The sequence below is a fragment of the Tubulanus polymorphus genome, chromosome 4 (genome assembly GCF_964204645.1).
Source record: "Tubulanus polymorphus chromosome 4, tnTubPoly1.2, whole genome shotgun sequence".
NCBI lineage: Eukaryota > Metazoa > Nemertea > Palaeonemertea > Tubulaniformes > Tubulanidae > Tubulanus > Tubulanus polymorphus.
Window position 1 is genome coordinate 8,616,546 of NC_134028.1, and position 20,852 is coordinate 8,637,397.

Consider the following 20,852-nt stretch of genomic DNA (forward strand, 5'->3'; position numbering starts at 1 on the left):
GGTTGGGTCTAATGATAGAATGATAGAATTTATCAGCTTTGTTTGAATAAATCTAGTAGTGATTATACCACTATCAATTTATTGATTGAATACGCTTTGAACCAAAAATACAGCACTCTTTAGATTTTAACTGTTCGGGTCTAGCTCAACAAATGGGTTGAGTTGTCTGACTCATAATTTTTCAAACTGAATTATTTGAAGAAAAATGGTATGAAGCCCTTTCAGACCTAAGAAAATGATGCGTGTGTATGATATTCACAATAAGAATTTATTGATCGATTTTGTAGTTGAGAGAATTGGAGGAAGAACTGGAGGAAGAGCGCAGACAACGTTCGAGTGCGGTCAGTGCCAAGAAAAAGCTCGAGGTCGATTTCAAAGACATGGAAGGACAACTCGAGATGTCCAATAAACTGAAAGATGACGCGCTGAAACAGCTGAAGAAATTGCAGGTATGATTCGTGGATATTTATCAAAATGCTCGTTTGAGGCATTCGTCTGAATTTGTTGTGATTCAGCTTTATTTCAAGTCGAACAGTTTGGGACTTGGTCAGTTTGTTGTATGTATATTGTTCAGAGTAAATTTGTAGATTGTTAAAAACAGTTTTTTGTAACAAGAAAGTTACAGTACCATCAGTTTAGTTGTCTCGAAATTTGACACACACAATTCTGAAAATCATTCGGAATATCAAAGGGTGGCTCCTGGTGGACTTGAACAAAACTTCTAGCTATTTGGAAGTCAGTTGTAATTCAGGATGAATAGAATCGTGAAATAATTCATTTACCTTTGCAGCAACAAATGAAAGATTATCAACACGACTTCGAAGAGGCTCTGTCATCCCGAGACGCGATGGCCCAGGTCGCGAAAGATGCCGAAAAGAAACTGAAGGGAATGGAAGCGGAAAATTTCCAGTTGCAGGAAGATTTGGCGAATTCGGAACGAGCGCGCCGCGCCGTTGAATCGGAACGGGATGAATTACAGGAAGAAATCAACAGCAGTAATTCTAGCAAGTGAGTTCAAACGGTCCTCTTTGAAATCATGAAAATAGTACTATGATTCATTTACGAAATGTTGCATTTAATTTCGCTTAGCCACATTTTCTCTTTATACAAAATGCAACGTACTCTTTCATACACATAGAAGCAAAATGCGGCATTTTATCTTCTTGATACAAAATGTGACAAAATATCATAACGGAAAGCGATGCGTTCTTTCATTCGGATGCAAAAGGCGGCATTTTGTCTCGTATAGATATGAAAAAATACAAAATGCAATGCTTTCTTTCATTTATATGCAAAATGTGGCATTTCCCCTTGAAACGATAGAAATTAGAGTATTTTCTCAGCTTGTAGTAGTATGAAACATGGCAGTTTCCCTGCTCGTGTAGGTAGTCTCACAGTTGCAACTGATAAATAATGATAATGATAATAATGAATAAGTCTTATATAGCGCAGATATCCTATAAAAACAGTTCAGATGCACTTCTTTTTGTAAATATTCAATAGAAGTGTCTTTAGATGAGTCTTAAACTGCTCCAGAGAAGACGAATCAAACTGATTGATGGTCTATAATTTTCAGATCTGGTTTAATGGATGAAAAACGTCGTTTGGAAGCGCGAATTCAACAACTCGAAGAAGAACTCGACGAGGAGCAGACGAATTCGGAATTGTTGATGGACAAAACGCGAAAGAACGTTCTGCAAATCGAGCAGTTGTCGACGGAGCTGGCGTCGGAAAGATCGACGTCGCTGAAACTGGAGAACACTAGGATGATGCTCGACCGACAGAACAAAGAACTGAAGGTGAAACTGCAGGAGATGGAAACGCAACTGCGTACGAGATCGAAGGCGACGATCGCTTCGTTGGAGAGTAAAATCGCGAACTTGGAGGAACAACTCGACGCCGAAGCGAAGTAAGTTTGGCCACTGTCCCGGAAAGCCTAGAAAACTGATTCACTTGGAATTTTGTCTGACCACATGGAAAACTCAGGGGATACGTGAATGGGCAGAAAATGGCAACCACGTTGTATTATTTTATACTTGCTGGAAAAGTAGACCCTGTGTACCTCACAGATTTTTCGATTCACCGTAGTCTTCGCAAAGCGATATTTCCAAATGCAGAGTTGCCACTTCTCCGGATTTCTCCGGAATTCCGGATTTAAAAAAAAATCCAATTTCATTTCCGGATTTTCGGGAGAAGTCAAATAACCACAAACGAAAACATCGCGAAAATAATAAAATCAATTCGGGATTCTACCCTAAACATCAAAACGTGACGGCTCCGTAGAGGGTTCGAAAAAGCCGTATTGTGCTGCCACGTTGTGGCAACAACCCCGCAGTACACGATTAAACCAAGATGATGCGACGATCGAAATCGACTGACGCTTCGTTTGTTTTTGGCTCTGGTTTATATATGAGGTGTATTTGACGGAACCAATCGTTATTTGAAAAAATGATCTATAGGCGGTAATGAAAGTGAGGCCTATAACTCGTATTGCGCCAGAACGCATCTCCTGACGTTCTAATTTCAAAAATTTTTTTTTTTCCGGATTTTTAGCTTCACATAAGTGGCAACTCTGCAAATGTCAAAGAAATGCAGTGTCTTATTGTATATTAAATCATGGGCTGTGGTTGTTGTACGTAGGTATTCTATGTATGACAGTTAAACTAGAAGTGAAACTTTTTGGACCATAGAAATTTCTCTGACTTGACGTTATAGGAGTTAGATGGTTAATGATTTTGTATGGAGGGATACTATGACATTTGAACATATATTTCATGTTGAATGGTTGGTTATCTGAGTTGAACAGAACCAACTTAGTGGAATATACTGTATACAGAAAACCTGATTGAGGTGTCCAGGACTAATCTGTAAAATGATGAAATATTTTGTAGACTAGAAATAGCGGAGGTTCATGTCTGTTACTCATGTAATCTTTTTTTCTGGAAATGGAAGGGATATTTTATGTTAAATACCTCTAATTATTCACAGGGATCGATCGCAATTGGCCAAAACCAACCGACGTCTGGAGAAGAAAGTTAAAGAATATATGATGCAAGCTGAAGAAGAGAGAAGCCACGCAGATCAGTACAAAGATCAGGTAAATACCAATCATAATTCATCCTGTAGACCTCGCCTTCACCTTGTGTATATATGTTCCAGAATATTGAGCCAATCTTGCACATTGAACCTAGGACTCTACTTGGTATAGGCGTTTACCGTACAAGCGTATCACTGTCGTACTATATATCTTAAAACCATCCATATGAAAAGTTATGAATATAATCACTTGCCGGTAGATCATAAAAGTGCCAGCAGCTTTCATTGAAAAAATGGGTTGTGTTTGGAAGTTTTCAGCAAAAATCCTTTACTTAATTATCTCGAAATCACGATAACAGATGGCTGCCCTGGCAATTGAATAGTTTGTTTAAACTAGGTGCCCACTGACCTGGAAAACCTGGAAGACTTGGGGAATCAGAAAAATCTAGAAAATAATCAGGGAAAACTCTGGGAACGTAAAAAAATTTGCAAAGAACGCTGGAAAACTGGGGGAATTAGGATTGTAATTGACCAAGTGTTTCATACAATCAATACATGATTCATAAAAAATTGTTACATTTTAACAATTCCTTAAATTTACTCGGGTAATTATATGTTATAACTTGGAAATATCAGGGAATTTGTAAATTGGCGGAAAGTGGCCACCCTGCTAAACCGGGGTCGTGATATATCGGTGTATTTCGTACATTTTCAGATCGAGAAGATGAATAACCGAGTGAAAGCGCTGAAGCGTCAAGTCGACGAGGCGGAAGAAGAGGTGACGAGGTTAATCGCGTCGAAACGTAAACTACAAAGAGAGGTCGACGAACACGTCGAACAGAACGAGACGTTGACGAGAGAGGTCGGACAGTTGAAAACTAAATTGAGGACCGGAGGAGGGTAAGTCTCATGTTTAACGCCCCCTCCCCCCTGTTCGGTAAAGGTAGCACATTGCATAAACTCGATGAAACACTGATCACATAATTAACTTGGTGTTTGGAAGTCACTGATTCATTTTTTACGTGCCGGCCCCATACTTGATATAGGAGATCGTCTATTGTGAGAAAAAAAAAACAATGAATGCAGATTTGAATTCTGACTCAATTATAGGACTTGACGAAATTATGAAAACTTCATTGACTGTAGTCCAATAGTGAACGTCATTGGTTTCCTTTCCCCGTGTGCGGATTTGTCTTGTCGCTGTTGTGTCTGTTCTTATCCTCCACATTTCCTAGTTCAGGTTGATGTACATCAATCCGCTGGAGTGAACTTACTAATTTTGACGCAACCTGCCCTCAGGTTTGCACATGTTCAGAAGAAACATTTGCCTCTATCACTGTCAGCATGTTACAAACAAAACCTGTTAATATTTTTACTAACACACTTAAGTATTTTTGTCGGGAGAGTGCAGATCTTGTTGTTTTGTACTCACAGGGTTAAACGACTAGACACGCCACCTATAGGTACGTCTGGCTAATTCACTAATTGCATGCATGCTTCGTAATCAATGATTGTCCGCATTTTGTATCTATGACATGGCTAATCCAGTATTGTATGAAAACTCTTCTAAAATTGAATCCGTAGATTATGAAATATAATTGAATATTTCTTGACTTCAGAAAGTGTTTTGGCTTAATGCAGTTTGTGAGAATTGTGAAATGCGCAGTGTATTAGTTATAACTCATCCAGTCACTGTCCTGGTCCAATTTGAATCAATCTAGGTCAATCTGCAGCCTGAAATGACCCCTTTGGACATTCATCATTTCAAATAGTCTCGATGATGAATTAAGAACTTTTGGTGATAAAATGACTGATGTAAATGTCAGAGGTGAAGTCCTGAACGTACGTAGGTGAAGATCGAAAAAAGAATGGTGATCAGATGAAGTATTGAATATTACTCAAAGGATGAGTCCAGACAGCAGATTGCGGCGAGGGGGGTTAGCAAAGCCTCGAGATGAAGCATGCATGATGAATGTTTGACCCTGTGTTTTGAACAATGCTTATCCTTCACTCGTTCCTTCACTGCACGAAATAATCATATTGCTTTAATAGTTGACGAGATTTTCTCGTGAAAACGGCTGCCCGGATGCTCGAAAATGTTGAGCGGCATGTTAGTTTAATGTGTACTGTTTTATATTTATATCCATTGCTAACTACAGGTATTCACTACAGCAGTAAGTTTGACTCACTCTCTTTCTGTAATCTAACCTCCTCTGACCACCTTCAAACAGCACAAATACAGGGTACCTAGAAATATGTTGTCTACCTACGTATATGTTAGCCTAACTCCCACGCAGCATGATGACCTCTGAGAATTATTTGTATTGGTTTTTTTTATCTGTTCATTCAGAGGAACCTATGCTTACGCCAGATTCGTGTTTGACAAATACCGGTAGTGACTGGCTTTTATTTCTTGGATTTTTCATGTGTAAACGCATACATTTTGAGAAAGCGTCAGTTTTCTACTGAGTGAAGTTAGCTCGGCTTCGTCAATAGTTTTTCATCCTCCTTGGGCAGGGATTCGAATCTGATGGCATCTCGCGATACTCGGCTACGGCACTTAGTCTGATTAGCACGAGTGCGTGGGTACATGCTCAGGTTAGCCGCGCAAACATTCGAGGCACCGATCAGATTGTCCGTTGTATAATTTTTGAGGTCAACGGATAACCATAAATGGAGTGACCCGGGCTATGAAGTAAAATGAGATTTCTAATTGGCCAATAATGACATCAACAAAGTTGCACATGTACATGCGCACTCAGGCTAATCAGGTTTCGGCCCGTGGCAGTCTCGGTGCCATCACGATTGAAACACTGCCGATGGAGGATGGTTAGTAACCTGATTGGTTATTTTCCCTAGATTGCATCTTTTGACAATCATACGTATATTTATGCCGTCGCTTCCCATTGCCAGAATACCATTTTCTCGGATTTTGCCGTGAATCTAGCCTACTCGAAAAAAATCTTGTGCGGGAGGGTTAAGCTTGTCCTAGGGGGTGTTACGGTTCAGTCGGTGATATCCTACTGTAATCAAAAGCTACCTCTAGGCGTATTAAAGATAATGCAGCAAAGCAGTCAGGTAAAACAGGGAAATGGTAAACAGGGAATTTGCAAATTTTAGGTTATTGGAATTGCTATTTTTGCATTATTAGTTACGAAATATAAGGAAGACTTCAGGAGATTTATAGATTGTAGAATATGAAAGAAAAAAGAATCCATGGTACCCATAGAGAATCCATGAATCCATTTCATGCAGTTATCGATCTACGGCTTGGACCCATCCTCGTCATAGGTACAATTCTTCAGTCAACCTCACCAAACTCAGACAAATTGGGATCGGAAAAATTGGTCCGAGTTAAGCTAAAGTCCGCGTTTAGAATCACGAAACGCATGTACGAAGTCAGAATATGATTTTAGGTTTTTGTCCCAAGTTGGCCTCGTATGAGTTAGGTTAGGTCGACTGTATCGTAATTCAACCCGCTTACCGGTTTTAAAACCAAGAAAAATAATGGTTATGTCAGGGTTTGATTCGATTATTACACAAACACACAATCGGATTTCAGGTACAGCGGAACCTCGTTGATACTAATCTTGTGGGCTAAAGGAATATTGACTTTTGTATCATCCAAATCTGGATTGATGTAAAATATCTCAGCCGGGACATGCTGGAAATCATCGCAATAAACGGGCTTCGTCTTAAACAGAATTGTATTAACGAGGTTCGACTGTTTGGCTGTGGCGAAGTCTCCGATGCCATCAGGTTCGAATCCCTGTCAAGGCATCCTCCCTTTGCTTCGAACCTGATGGCTACACTCAGCCACGGCACGAACCCCTGCCACACTAGACCAGGTGTGCAGGTACATGCGCATCTTTGCGGCGCCAATCAGATTACTCGTTGTATACTCGCTGAAGTAAATTTCATGGAAGAACTATAAATGGGAAAACCCGGGCTCAAATAAAACGGGATATCTGATTGGCTAATAATGACATCTGAAAAAAATGTCAAGGGAAATGTCAAGGGAGAATACGTAATTCATTAAACATAACTAACTTCGAATATAGCAATGAACATATTGTCGTTTCGTATTGTTGCAGGAGAGTAAGCAGGTCATACATGAGCAGCGGAAGAGGGAGCGCCGGACTGAAAGTGGACATCGCCGACGACGGCTCCAACGACGACGACAACAAAGAAAACGACGAATGATCGTTACCATGACAATAGCCGCTTACCTTGTTGATATAATATATACGTATATTACATATATATGTATGTATATAGATATATATGTATATATATTTATATAGATATATAAATATGTGTATGTATATGAATTGTGATATATTCCAGAATACTTGATAAATCGTCACCTTAATTAATGCATGCTGCCGGGACGTAATCTGTTAGAACCGGTCGTATGTTGTCGCAATAATCGAGAATGATGCGATACGCAGAATCAAAAACGAATGAATGTATACTAGATGCGTATAAGTATTAGCCCTAGATCTTTATATTTGAAATCTGGAACCGTCGTGTTGGGGATAGGTGTTTCGGGGGGAAAAAATTCTGGGGGGACGTCGTCGTCGTCGAATGAACACATCGCGCGACGAGGGACCAGCGCTCGATCTCGTGTACACCGTTAATACCTATCTCTCTTTTCGACAATCCGCCGGGGGCTCTGCTGATCTTTCAAGAAATATAAACCCCTTATTCTGCTAGAGAACGGCGCATTTTCCGTAATTGATTTGCCGCCGCCGCGACCGGTTACGAATTTTCGCGGCGCGACGGTGGCGACGAATTTTTTTTTTTTCCCGTTTATTTTTCGGTTCGATACGGATCCGGCGAATCCTGTAGTAGTACGTACGCGGATGGGAAAAAAAAAAACCTGGCTGGATCGAGGTAGTCTTCCATTAGGCTGTCGATAGGCTTTTATCGCGTTGTTGTAACGTTGTTATTCGTGATCGTCCGCGAGACTACCGAAAAGCGGAACGAGTTATCGTCGTGTTATTCGCTTGAAAATAGCTAGGCCGCGTTTCTCACACGGTAGTTTACGTAGCGAACTGTTGAAACTGCTATGGTTGCAGTCCTACGGAAGTCCGGTCTAATTATTACTATTATTTACTAATTAATTTAGTTACTTGATTATGATAATTGATGAATAGCTAACGATATTTACTACTATTGATTTTATATATCTTCCTAGTGGCCAATTATAGTATCTCTTATTATGTGACTACGTTGTTGATATGTCATTTCGAGATTACGACTGGTCTCTTTGATATATCGAGATGAAGCCATCGACATTATCTACACGTCGCTTGTAGTGTACTGGATGATGAATTATATGAATATTACAATTACTATTATTATAATTATTATTATTATTAATTATTATCTAACGTCTGTATATTTTTGTGTGAATACCAAGCTCTAATGTGTGCTAATAGAATAGATACCTTGTACGAACCCCTCCTCTCTCTCTCTATCGCTCTCCGAGAGACGACTCCATCCCCCTAATTCGGTAATATCGATTACAAACCACCTTAAATCATAAAAAAACGGGCTGATGATACGGATGGAAAAATGTATCGTTTAGATATTAGAATTTTTTACCTCCGTTTAAAAACTTCTATCTGCGGTGGTTTGTTTTAAAAACGTGCGAATTAATCGGTTCCCTATTTTTATACAAAAACTTTCAAAACGCCAATTTTTCGATTTTCATTTCCACAACTGCGTTCAATCGGGTTTCGTTCGTATGATTAGCGTCGATGAATGCTCCATCTATCGGTGTTCGACGGCACTGATTATTCAAACGAATCCCTTTTGTGTATGAGAATTAGCTGCGTCTAAATATTCTCTGTCAGTCTTCAGTTTTATTTTTGAGCTTTATCGTGTAGGCCATCGATAATTATACAAACCGTGCGCAACCATTAGTTGCTGTATCAAGAAATGAAATAAAAATTCCTTCATAATAACTGGATGGTTGTCTCGATGATTTTTTGAGGTAGTTTATTTTGTCTCGTGTATGTTACAGTAGATTCCCAACTGTAATTGATAAGGACCATTTATAGAGGAGCCGTATTAACTTGGTGTTGAATCAGTAAAATGAAGAGGTAGATGCAGTAGACTCCGCCCGAGTCGGATCCGATCAACTCTGTTAACCGCTAAATAATTTTTGTGATTTTATGAAATACATGACATCCAGCTCGGATATCACTCAAGTCGGACACATTTTTACGGTTCCTAAAGACCTGATTGAAGTCTGTCTACTGTAGTACTGTAATCTACCTGATGAAGCTTCTAACTTGCGTTTGATATAGGTGATGATTATATGAAAATCTGGTTGATATTAAGTCCTTATGTCAACGAAAAAGAATGAGTTGGATTGGGCAAATTTGTTCTCTGAAGAATGTTGGCCTTTGCGAGCAGTGGTATTATAAAGGGATGGCGTTTTAATGGAATTGGCTGTTCCTTACACTGAGAAAGTCGTCTTTTTAGTTTGATTACTTGTTTGATAGATTTGGGAGCCAAGTAATCCAGCTCCAATGACATCGAAAATGAACAGAATTTCACTGCGTAAGATGAGAAAAAACTTTTATTTCACCAGACTTAACAAAGCTTTACGGAGACATCAATACAATTTAGATTCCTGCAAAAGAATATACCCCAGTATTTATTGAATGATTTTGTTTCATTTACCAACGCTCAAACCCGTTACGGTGTTCGAGAAACAACACAAAATTATTAGAAAAAATCGACTTCGTTAAATCAACGAAGAAAAGTGATACAAAGCAATGACAGATATGTACATAGGGGTACAAATGATAATCGAGACCAATTATTAAGTATATAAATATCATTTTTAAAGACTTACAAAATAATGCAAGATCTTGAGGTGCGATTTGAAAGGTTAGTTCCAATAGGTCATTTTCAAAATCACACCTGATAGAAATTCTTTCAAATACAAGTGATGGTTTTCGGAAGAACAGGATAGTATAGAATGAAATAGAAGTTCAAACTCTAGCCAAATGATTGCTGTACATAGAGGATTATAATAAATACTGTACGTACATAGTACCAGGGTAGTTCAATTGACACTAAGTAATTAACAGAAACATTACACACTGAAATAGGGGAAATATAAAATGAAACTCTTCGCATAATTCAACTTATCACAATCAGAGCAGTCTCTGTATATTGACGTCTAATTAAACACTTGCTCAGATAAGATGATTTATTACTCTCCTATACCATTTCCATGCTATGCTGAGGGAAGAAATGATATTGTCTACAAATATATCAAAATATAACAAGGTTAACAGTCCTTAACATGGTTAAACAAGTATATGAATGCATAAATCATAAAACAGCATGCATCGGCCGGGAATCGAACCCGGGCCCCCCGCGTGGCAGGCGAGAATTCTACCACTGAACCACCGATGCTCACACTTATATGGTGAGAATATCATCAACTACTGTATAAACGTCGAGTGCTGCCATTAACTATATCAACGATAAATATGTGAACTAACTTTGTTCCACAATATACACGGCGGCGTGTGAGTGTTTGTCACGTATATACTTGTTATATTTTTTAAAGGCAAGTTTATATTTGCTGTTAATTGTAAATATTGTATACTTTATATAAGTCTCCCTCCATGTACCATAGAAATGGTTGGAGTGTAATCCTATTCGCCATCTATAAGGGCAGCTCCTGATGCAAGTAACAGCGATCTATATTACTCGGCATGCCTCAGTAGGAAAATAGGCAAGTCCAAGTATCAGGAGGTTAATACAATGTGAAATAATTCATTTAAGGAATTTCGGTCAAATCAAGATGTACTCGTCTAAGGCGTGTTATCACAATACATAGACCAGTATACAACACGTTTTCGCGTCGAAAGAATGATACCTTCTTCTCCTAATCGGCTGAGTCACTTTTGTAAACTGCAATAAGATTTGTAATCAGTTCGTTTCTGCAGCTTTAGGGTCTGTTATGGCTAGTCTGATCATGATTTAAAAAAAGAAGTAATGTAAGGGTAGGCGGGTCGACTTTTAACCCAGCAGTAGCCTAGAGGAGAAACAATTACCGGTATCCATTTGACCATGGACTCTAAAACGAGTCCATGATTTAACCTTATAAATGTGCTATGATATCTCATGGCTATGATGGGGTGAAGACATTCCTAAACTCTTATTCCATTGCCCCTTCCCTATGATGCTTACAAAGAATGCAAGGTATACCATATATCATACACTAAAATCTAATCAATAATTTCAAACTGCGGAACTAACGTTATATTTAATTATCGCGATGTGAATGAGTTGTTCTCTTTACCTATTAAAACATATCGACTTGTTTGCTTACGGTGAATATTTCATGGTTTTCAGTAGAAACAAATTGAAAACAATAAAACTTATTCTTTATTTGCGGAATCATTAATTCATAACTATTGAATAGGAGCTACTTAAACAGTAGAAACCGAATATCGACAATATTAAAACTGTAGAACTAACCGTATTCCTTGGAAATCGAGTTTCGAAACGATCTTAACAGAATCTGGTGGGGCACACAAAAACAAGACTCCCAAATTGGTATAGCACATGAAGAAACATTCTAGGCGGGCGCGCAATCTGATAAGGTTGGCAATGGAGCCATCCTGACTTTGGTTCGCAATGACCCTGAATCAGTGGACCTGACGATGATCTCTAGTGAGAGTTTGAAACGTCGTGTATTTTGATTTTAATTCTTGATAAATAAAATGCGTTTTTAATCTTTTAAATTTTTTATATACGTTGGGCTTTTTGAATTTATTATTGGTCCGAATCAAGGGTTTTGGTGTCGTTTTCTTTCTAACAAAATTCCTATTCATCTATAGGCCTAGCTTAGGTCACGCTGAAAAGTGAAAAGTTGCGTTTTTTGTTTTTGTTATCTATTTTTGGTCATCATCGAGTTTCTTTGCGTCAGGCAAAGACCTATAGTGGCTATGTTGCTCCCATGGGTCTTTCACCTCAATCGTTGGCGTGGTTGACGATTGCATCGACACACTTGCTTGTACTCTGGTTTAAAAGCCTTATTACATATAAGAGATAAAAAGAGATAACATTTAAAAGAACTACGGTTCACGATTTGCCTGCGTCGGAAAGGAGCAAGAAGGAAAAATGAAAAATGAAAAGAACTCAACCACAGCGGCTCATCGAGAGAATTGTGTGTGGTACCGTACACGAAGACAATGTGGCGCTCTTGTGACAAATCACCGCGTTCTTAATGTATTCGTTTAAACTGATGTAATTATCTTGGCTGTTAGGAGATCAAATATTGTAATTGGAAATATGAAATATGAAAATTAGGAGTGCGTGTAAACCTTGTTAGTCGGGCTCAATAAGGATTTACTTCACATTACCGCATAATACCAGAATATCCGTTAATTATCTACATATCGCGAGATATCGCGGTACTTAGTACCACCGCAAATCTACGTCAGCTGTCTCCCAGATCTTATCACTTATCACAATGAGTTATGGACAAGGATAAGATAATGCTATTCTCGCGCGCTATCCGGCGTAATAGGGTTGGTAGATGATGCCGGCAACCAGTCTCATCAATCGTACATTATGGACCGGGAATTAGTCCATAGTTGATCCTGGCAATAACGCAGCTAGTTCGGTATTTATTAGCGTTTGATCCATCTTTTAACTCCGCGAATACTCAATAATCCGGACACAATTAACACAGAAACAGCCCATGTTATTCATGTTGGCACAAAATGTCAGTACAACGGTCGATGACGGATCTCACTTATCTGTTCTCGGTTATAAAATGGAAATTAATAGTCAAGTCATTTTAGAACAGATTAATTCAATATTACACTCGGTGTGAACCGTCCGTAATTTATTCAACACCCGCTTATTTCACTGATCAAATTAAGATAGATTTGCCAATCCAAATTTACCACAAAGGGACGGGTTTAGAGTAGTTGTTTGACTAATAGAACCTGCACGACGGGGTCATATTGGACGTAAAATTGTTAGTTAAATATCAATCAAATGATTACTGGATTTCATACTAACACCCTTGCCTTCTGGACTCAAACATGTTCAGTTTGGGGGATGTATCAAAACCGAGAGCGATTCTTAGAAATCTCTATCAAGCGCGAGTCGCGATATCGATCAGACACCTGCCTACATACTTGGTTATGCCATAACCATGGACGTATAAACTATCATAGTTTATACGTCCATGGTTGTGCCAAGTCTGGATTCAAGCTGGACTTGTACGTAGATAGATGACTACCGTGCAAGGTCTAACCTTGGAGTAATAATTTCAAATAATTGCTCCAAGGTCTAACGAACCATCGAATGCTGTTTCGTATTACCAAAGTGATACACTTCAAGATAGCAGCAGCCAGCCAAGTCAAATACGCTACTTTATTAAACTCGCGTTAATACTAAATTAGGAAGCAATAAAACTAACTTGATTGAATTCAATTTTTCCAGTAAATTAGATGTGAATAGTAACTGTTATACGAAGCGAATAATTAAATCTTGGGATGTTTTTATAGTTAATTTTTTCGATGATACGTACATTGCGAGAATAGGATTGAGTTTATTGTAAAGTTGAGTATAGCCTGAAGCGATATGTCATCTATAACTCATCTATTCCTCCCATTGGACAGCGATAATGAACCGTAGCCACGCCCATCGCAGCTGTCGCATCGATGTCACCACCGGGAAGATGAGCCGACTGCCCCGGCATCGCGAGTAAGTGTGCGTCTTTTAGGGAGAACAACCTAAAAAGACTTGCTTAATCTCGGTTTATTTACTTCTGAAATATGTAAAACTGACTTGCGGTACTTTCTTTTAAAATGATATAGATGGAATGTACTTAATGTACGTCTAGACGTAAAAGTGAATATTTAAGCATTCGCAAGTTTTAGGACTTCAAAACATAGAATTTAAGAAAAAAAAAACAAACAAACAGAATCTTATTTTTCAAAAACTTCAAGTTCACTTTGGGCCTTCATAGCGAGTTAGTCCACGGTTGTGTGAACTAACGTGTGATACTCACGACTTCGATCCAAGTCGAATTGATTGATGCAAACAGGATTCTGTAATCATATTGACAATGATTACCTTTTCTACTGGTAATATCCTCTCAATCAATGTGGTTTTAATGTGACGAAAATCGAGCTGTTGACTTCACGGCTTCGTAGATGTTCGAGTTACTTCTGCTTTGTTGTATTTCCAGATGAAATAATAAGAAGCAACGACATTTTCTTATAACGTTTCGATATGATATTTATTCATCCCCTGCGGCGATGCAGTCGAAAAAATCCAACAGATTTCATCGTTACAATAAATTCCTGCCATTTTATATCAGATGTAACATAATTACCGGGTATCGCGACTCGCAGTCAATTGCGTCGGGTTCCACTGACGCCCGCTTACCACGCCACCTAGTGATCAACGTCTCCCAGACAACAATGGCGGTCTTTTATTCGCGACGATCGAGATTTTATCTCGAAACGTCGTCAATTGATGAGACTTGTAATTAAATAAAAAAAACATCCACGCAAACTGTTAACCAACTCGTGTTTTATGAGCATCAAACCGGCATTAGATCTTATCTGAGCGAGTTGTTTGACTCGTCGAAATGAAAAGGTCGCCATCTTTGTGTCGAAAATCTCGAGAACAAACTTTGTAAAACACACTCAAACGGCGCAATAATTGAATCTTTCTTTGTAGAAATAGCAAAACAGACTCGAATCGAATTGAATGAATCTAAATCAAGGAAACACCGTCGCAAATAATTCCGGAGAGAAAAGAAGATGAAGGGATTTTGGCCCGGTAGTTCATTTGAAACGATCAGATTTTCAGGTCATGTTTGCGAGTCTTAGATTAAATATTCAAAGCGTTACTACAACTTGTGTCTTTGAAAACTTGTTACCATTTTCTATCAATTTTCCGTCGACATGAAAGAACTGAGCGAACGGCAGAGACCCGCGAAGCGCAAAATTGTCGCCGCATATGATACCGAATCATCACCATCATCATCATCAGAAAACAATCAAAGAATCCCCGATTTCAGCGTCTGTTGACAAGTTATTTCTTTTTATATCGATACGGCAACTTTCTCGTCTGCTACTTGAATAATTACCCGGATAATGGAAATCCCCAGTCTTCGGTAATTTCCGTAGCATTCCGTCATCAGTAAATTGACTCGACAGTCGGGCAGCAATCAATGCTGATTGACTTTGAAGTAGGAAATAGATATTCTTTAGATGTTTGTGTCCATCAGTGTTTGGGCGAGGATTGGTTTAGTTTTGCTGTCGGTCTTTCATTCCAGGTAATATTCCCGGCACATCAACCACGAGGCTCACCCATAGAAAACAATTTCTATGCAAATACCTCGTGGGTAGTCAACCCTTGTGATCTTCCGAACCAAAGTGTCAAATTAAGCAAGAAAAATGGGATGACCGAATCTCTAGTTAGTTACAGCGCAGACACTGGGGAAAATACTGAAATCCATTAGTCGTGACGTCACTGGTTGTGATTGTGTCAGCCATTAACTGGCAAATTCATCACTTTTACTTGTTTTATTACCCTACCTTAGTTACATCTACTTTACCAATTACTACCCTTTACTGAGTGAAAGCCTTCACATCAGAGTAACCCCAATCTTCTTTTGTGACATTTTGACTTCGGATGAGAAACGTCGCCTTTTCGTATCAATTACTCGTCTCATCAAATACGATGTCCAAGCTGCCACTTAGAAACTATTTCGCCTCTTCGCTATCGGATTTTACTAGATTGGTTTTTTTGTGTCGGAGAATCAAAGGTCGTTTATACATCTACTGCTACGATTCGGATATATAGACTTCGACCTCAATAGATTCGGAAAATTGATTTCTACTTCAAGCAAATGAAGAACAGATGGTGCTCCAGTGACATACGTCACAGATAGTGACACTATAATTAGGTAGTGTCATTATTTCTTGAGTAAATTAAAGAAAGTGCACCTTCAGGGTACGATTTACATTAGAAATTACTATCAGTAGGTTTTGTTACCAGTTACTGTAAAAAAAAACAATGCTGACACGACCGTACTGGTGCCCCACTTAAACCACTTATGTGTGAGAATCTCCTTAGCAATATGATAATAGAAGCCGCATAAAAACACCAATATTTGATTGATTTAATGAAATTGTGCTATCTCATGCTCAATGCTGGAGTAATCATAACCACAGGCGGCGGGACATTACTAAGGAACATCATTCATGGTATGATTCTTATGCGTAATATCCTTGGAGTACCTTGATGATTATTACTCTAAAGACGTGTCAGAAATCCGTCAACTGATTTAAGGTGATCCGACTAGGTTCGAATGCACGCGCTCTGGAGGATGGCATAATAACACGGTGGGTGTAAGTTGAATGATCCAGGGGGCGCACGTGTCGACACGTGGCGTTTTATTGAGCATGTGGCGATCGCTTTACGCGGAAATAATGGCGCAATAATTGTTCAGTGAAGCGAAATGATGTTGACCGATCTTAGCAAATCCCCAGTGGGAGGTTGTGGATCTCAGCGAGATCTAAACACAATTAAACTGTATTAATTCAACATTAGAAATTCCCGAGAAAATTCTAGCGGAAATAATTCACGCACGCCCGTTAGCAGCCGTGCCAGTCAGGTAATTATTCAATATATCACGTGGATTGCGGATTACTCGAAGGCTGATTTAGAAAAAAACTCGAACGTTTATCAATTTTATTAGTCTAAATCTGAGACTCATCAGAACAATCAATTAGTTTTCTCATTATTAGATTCCAATGCTAATCAATCAACGGGGGCTCGTAGTTGGGGGTGAAAGGCTTAGATCATCCAGTTTCCCCTCATATCCAGATACTTCGATTCTAATCGGCTATAACTCATAGAATATCCAAAGGATATCCGTGAAATCTTTTTAAATATATTGTACCTGGGATACTGGATGATCTAAAGTCCATCTCAAAACTTCAACTACGAGCCCTGTGAATTATATTCCGGTGATTACAAAGTCTTTAGGGTCAATAGAAAACAAAACGTCGCGGTGAACATTTTAGATCCTTTTTTGTTTTATTTTACGTGTATACAAAATATCATTGTTAACATGTTTCGGTTGACCCGTGATGCCTTCATCAGGACGAAATCAAAACTAAGTTACAGACCATACTCTAATCCGAAAAACAATGAGTACTGATCATTCATTATTCATGCATATCCATTTGAAATATGTTTTCGAAAGTCAATCAATATTGACCCTAGAACGCACCTTTTCGCGTGCCAAGGGTAGTAATTCTCGGACATTTCCAGTGTTACGCGCATTGGTCGTTCGAATTGGTTTTCTATCGATTCCTCCTTCTGGTGGTGACTCAAGTATCATCTCTTCCATTGCAAAAGTCATCGAAGTAGAATCTCCAACCGGGTGAAAGTTCAAGATCTCTGTCATTCAAATAGTCGGAAAAAGATCCGTAAACCCCGCGAACTAACTGCATCTACAGGAGCCGACTGTCAGTTAGAAACGTTTCTCCGATTCGAGCGATAATTACTTTTTATTCCTTCATAATTGACTTAGACAATTCCTCGATGTCAACTGTCAATTGTAAGTCCTATTCGTCGTCCGAATCCGTAAAATAAATCCCACCATTTACTCCCGGTTTAAATTAAATACGGTCTGGTGATTAACACTTGTACCGTTGGTCGATAGAGTCAATTACAGTCGAGTGCCGACATTACCGTATGAGACTGTCACCAAATAAGAACCCCAATTACTCCCAGTAATCTCTTCAACTGCCTCTACCTCCCTAACTCTCTGATCAACTTATTTCCGCAGCCAAATAATTACACATTATTGTCCGCTTGTTAATTATCAATGTAAACAAACCGGTTAATTATATTAATTAGGTATGGATAGTTGGAAGGCTTATTGGAAGGTTTGTTAGAACTCTTCAAGACCGAGATCACAGTGGAGTGGTATAAAAGTCAAGTGTGCTTAGTGTCGATGCCGACTCGATACAAGGGCTATCACGTTAATAAAGTATCGTTCAGTGTAAATGTATTTTTATGCGAAAACAAATAACGATATTATTCGCGCCGAATAATACCAGCCATTACCGACGGTGTCGACCTCGTTAAAATGCTGCCTTCTGTTGTTCTGATAACTCCGCATGTTAAAACGATACGTGGACCGCTTTACCCGGCCTTACCCACCAGCCCACCCGAGCCCCGTTTGCGTGTCCTTATTTCAATTTTTCAAAACCGTCCGGGAGAGGACCTGCACCACCCACTCCGGATTACTAATCAGAAATATTTTTAGAATCTCAATTTATCTAAAAGAAAATATAATTCTCACTGCGAAATTAAGTAAAATCTATCCGAATTCAGTGAAAAGTGTTCCAGTGGTGATTTGGAAAAAACCAACTGGAGCAGATTACTTTTTCTCATCATATTTTTATACATATGTAGCCTATATATCTTTGCATTGTCTGAAGGATTTCCTCTTAAATATGATTACTAATGTAAATGCGTCGCTGTTAGTAAGGACGTGATGAGATATTCATTAAGATCACTCGATGTTGGATGTTGCTGGAGCTGGTGAATATATTTTACCTGCTTCAGATACATCGTTAACAGACGCTGAAGTGATTACCATAACGAGGCTACATCCATGCAGGCGACTTCCTTAAAGCTGCGCGTCGTACAGAAATTAATGTCATTTTCTAGAACGTTTTACGCATCAGTGACTCCGATCTATTCCTCGCTCTCCGGGGACGATGGCATAAAAGGAACAAAATAATTAGGTATGCACGACGGACAGATAGTAAACCACTTGAATAAATCAAGGTTTAAAGGTTGTTTTAAAGCTTTGCTTGCAGATGGGACTAGGAATTATTGGGATTACATTGTAACGGTTTTACTAATACCCGAATGACACCGACAAAATCTCCCATACCCGTTCACTTCTGCCGTTTGATAGATTCATTAACCTTTGTTAGTCGTCACGTTTACGATCGCTAATCCCCGGATTGAAACGAGCTTAATAGTAAAACCGGTATATTCTTAACGAAAACATTATGTTATTTAGAGTGTTATCTTTTGTAATTCTAGATCCATTATTCTGCCAGTTAAAAATGTCTGCGCGTCAATTAACTCCCTCTTTGTCTCGTATGATTCTGCGGTGAATATAGACGTATGTATACTTATGACGTTGTTAATTACAGCCTTGTCACAACTCCAAGGTCTGACTGTGGGCCTACGTTCTCCCACCGAAACAAACCATGAAACGTGTCTTCTCGTTACAAGAAGGTCCTCCAGATTCTCGGACTACCGTAGATTCAGAGAATCCGAGAATCTGGAGGAACTAATTTACACTCCAACCATTTCCATGGCATACGGAGGGAGACTATGAAATATATGTATACACACTGTACAATATTTCCAAAACAACAGAAAATATAAACTTTTCTTTAAACAGAATTCATACAATTATTTACAAAAATAGGAAATGAAAGTATTTTACAACATATCAAACGTTATTTACTACATACTATTTACATACTAGCCGAGGGATGTTCACTTCCGTAGTTAGAGCGACACCTGGTGTTTGTTTTTACCTACCATGGCGCCATCTGCTGATCGATCGTTTCTCTCCTTCCTAGGTATGATTATTCGACCGTATACGTAGCGCTAGAGTTGCCCGCATCGCGAACGGATAATCGTTGATTCGAAGACAGCGGCAAGATTAATACTGAACGGTTTATCTGTGATATCCCCGGAAAACAATCAGATCGCGATCAGAGCTCTAGATAACAGCCGAAATCACCGAACAAGCGACAATTTAATTAAAACTATGAAATCTCGTCAGTCCCCTGGCACTGATACGCTTAATACGATCTGGGATAGCTCAGGCGAGAGTAATTGAAATATAATAAAAATTTAACGCCAGAAAATGGTATCAGCAACACTGAACCAAATTAGCTGTAGTCTCAATGGGATCCGGGTACCTGACAGTATTGATTTATTACAAGCACTCTAGTCTCGTCTCCGATAGACCGTTACAGCCGTTATTATTTCAATATTTGAAATTGCTACTTAAATTGATGCGATGCGATGAATTTCCCGAAAGTCGTTGATTTGTTATATGACAGTTTGATGAAATCCATTTGTTTAACCGCCGATAGTTTTAAAACTTTGATGACAGCAATTATCATTAATATGTGAAAAACGGGGCCACGTGTAGATAGCAAATCTAAATTATGCAAGAATGCCATAGCTGGCCACAGGTCACTCAACAAAGCGTAAACATACCCATTGCTGTCTTGTCGTGTTTGATCTTGGATTATATTGGATTACAGTTTCGTGTATAAAGTCTTACACTGTTAGCTCCAAGTTCGGAGCCAGCATTTTTGGAAGGTGGGGACCAGGGTACTCGAAGGACACAAAAGTAATCTTTTGAAATTTTGGTGTTCTCCAAGGCTATTTGATGGCTGTCATGAGGGAATAATTCATATTTCTTTAAAAATGAAATAAATATTTCCAAAAACTTTTGAGGGCACCTAAGAAAATCAGTCTCCCTGCTACACCCCCCGGATCCGCCCTTGAGCTCAGTCGGCATTAGGGCTTTAACCCGAGGGCCCAGAGTTGAGTCGAAACGTCACTACTCTCGTGTAGATTTTTTCCTGAATTAAAAATAGTCACTGGCTATGGAAACCAACGTCACACTGATAGTGCAATTCATCAGACGCAAATGTTAAAACATGTCATAGACCTTTGAGCTACAT

The 20,852-nt window shown here is 39.0% G+C and overlaps 1 protein-coding gene and 1 non-coding gene across 2 annotated transcripts in view; one reads left to right on the forward strand and one right to left on the reverse strand.

Annotated features, from left to right (window-relative positions):
- The window catches only part of LOC141903116 (uncharacterized), a 48,387-nt gene extending 39,379 nt beyond the window's left edge, over window positions 1-9,008 (forward strand). Inside the window, exons 31-37 of the mRNA XM_074791084.1 lie at window positions 288-449; window positions 791-1,008; window positions 1,577-1,909; window positions 2,989-3,097; window positions 3,752-3,936; window positions 5,196-5,210; window positions 7,131-9,008. Of these exons, the coding sequence (XP_074647185.1) occupies window positions 288-449; window positions 791-1,008; window positions 1,577-1,909; window positions 2,989-3,097; window positions 3,752-3,936; window positions 5,196-5,210; window positions 7,131-7,239 (1,131 nt within the window). The 3' untranslated portion in view covers window positions 7,240-9,008. The remainder of the gene's footprint in view (window positions 1-287; window positions 450-790; window positions 1,009-1,576; window positions 1,910-2,988; window positions 3,098-3,751; window positions 3,937-5,195; window positions 5,211-7,130) is intronic.
- A 1,397-nt stretch (window positions 9,009-10,405) lies between these two features.
- On the reverse strand, window positions 10,406-10,476 carry Trnag-gcc (transfer RNA glycine (anticodon GCC)). Its single transcript has one exon. It is a non-coding gene; the product is annotated as a tRNA-Gly (tRNA).
- Window positions 10,477-20,852: the final 10,376 nt, after the last annotated feature.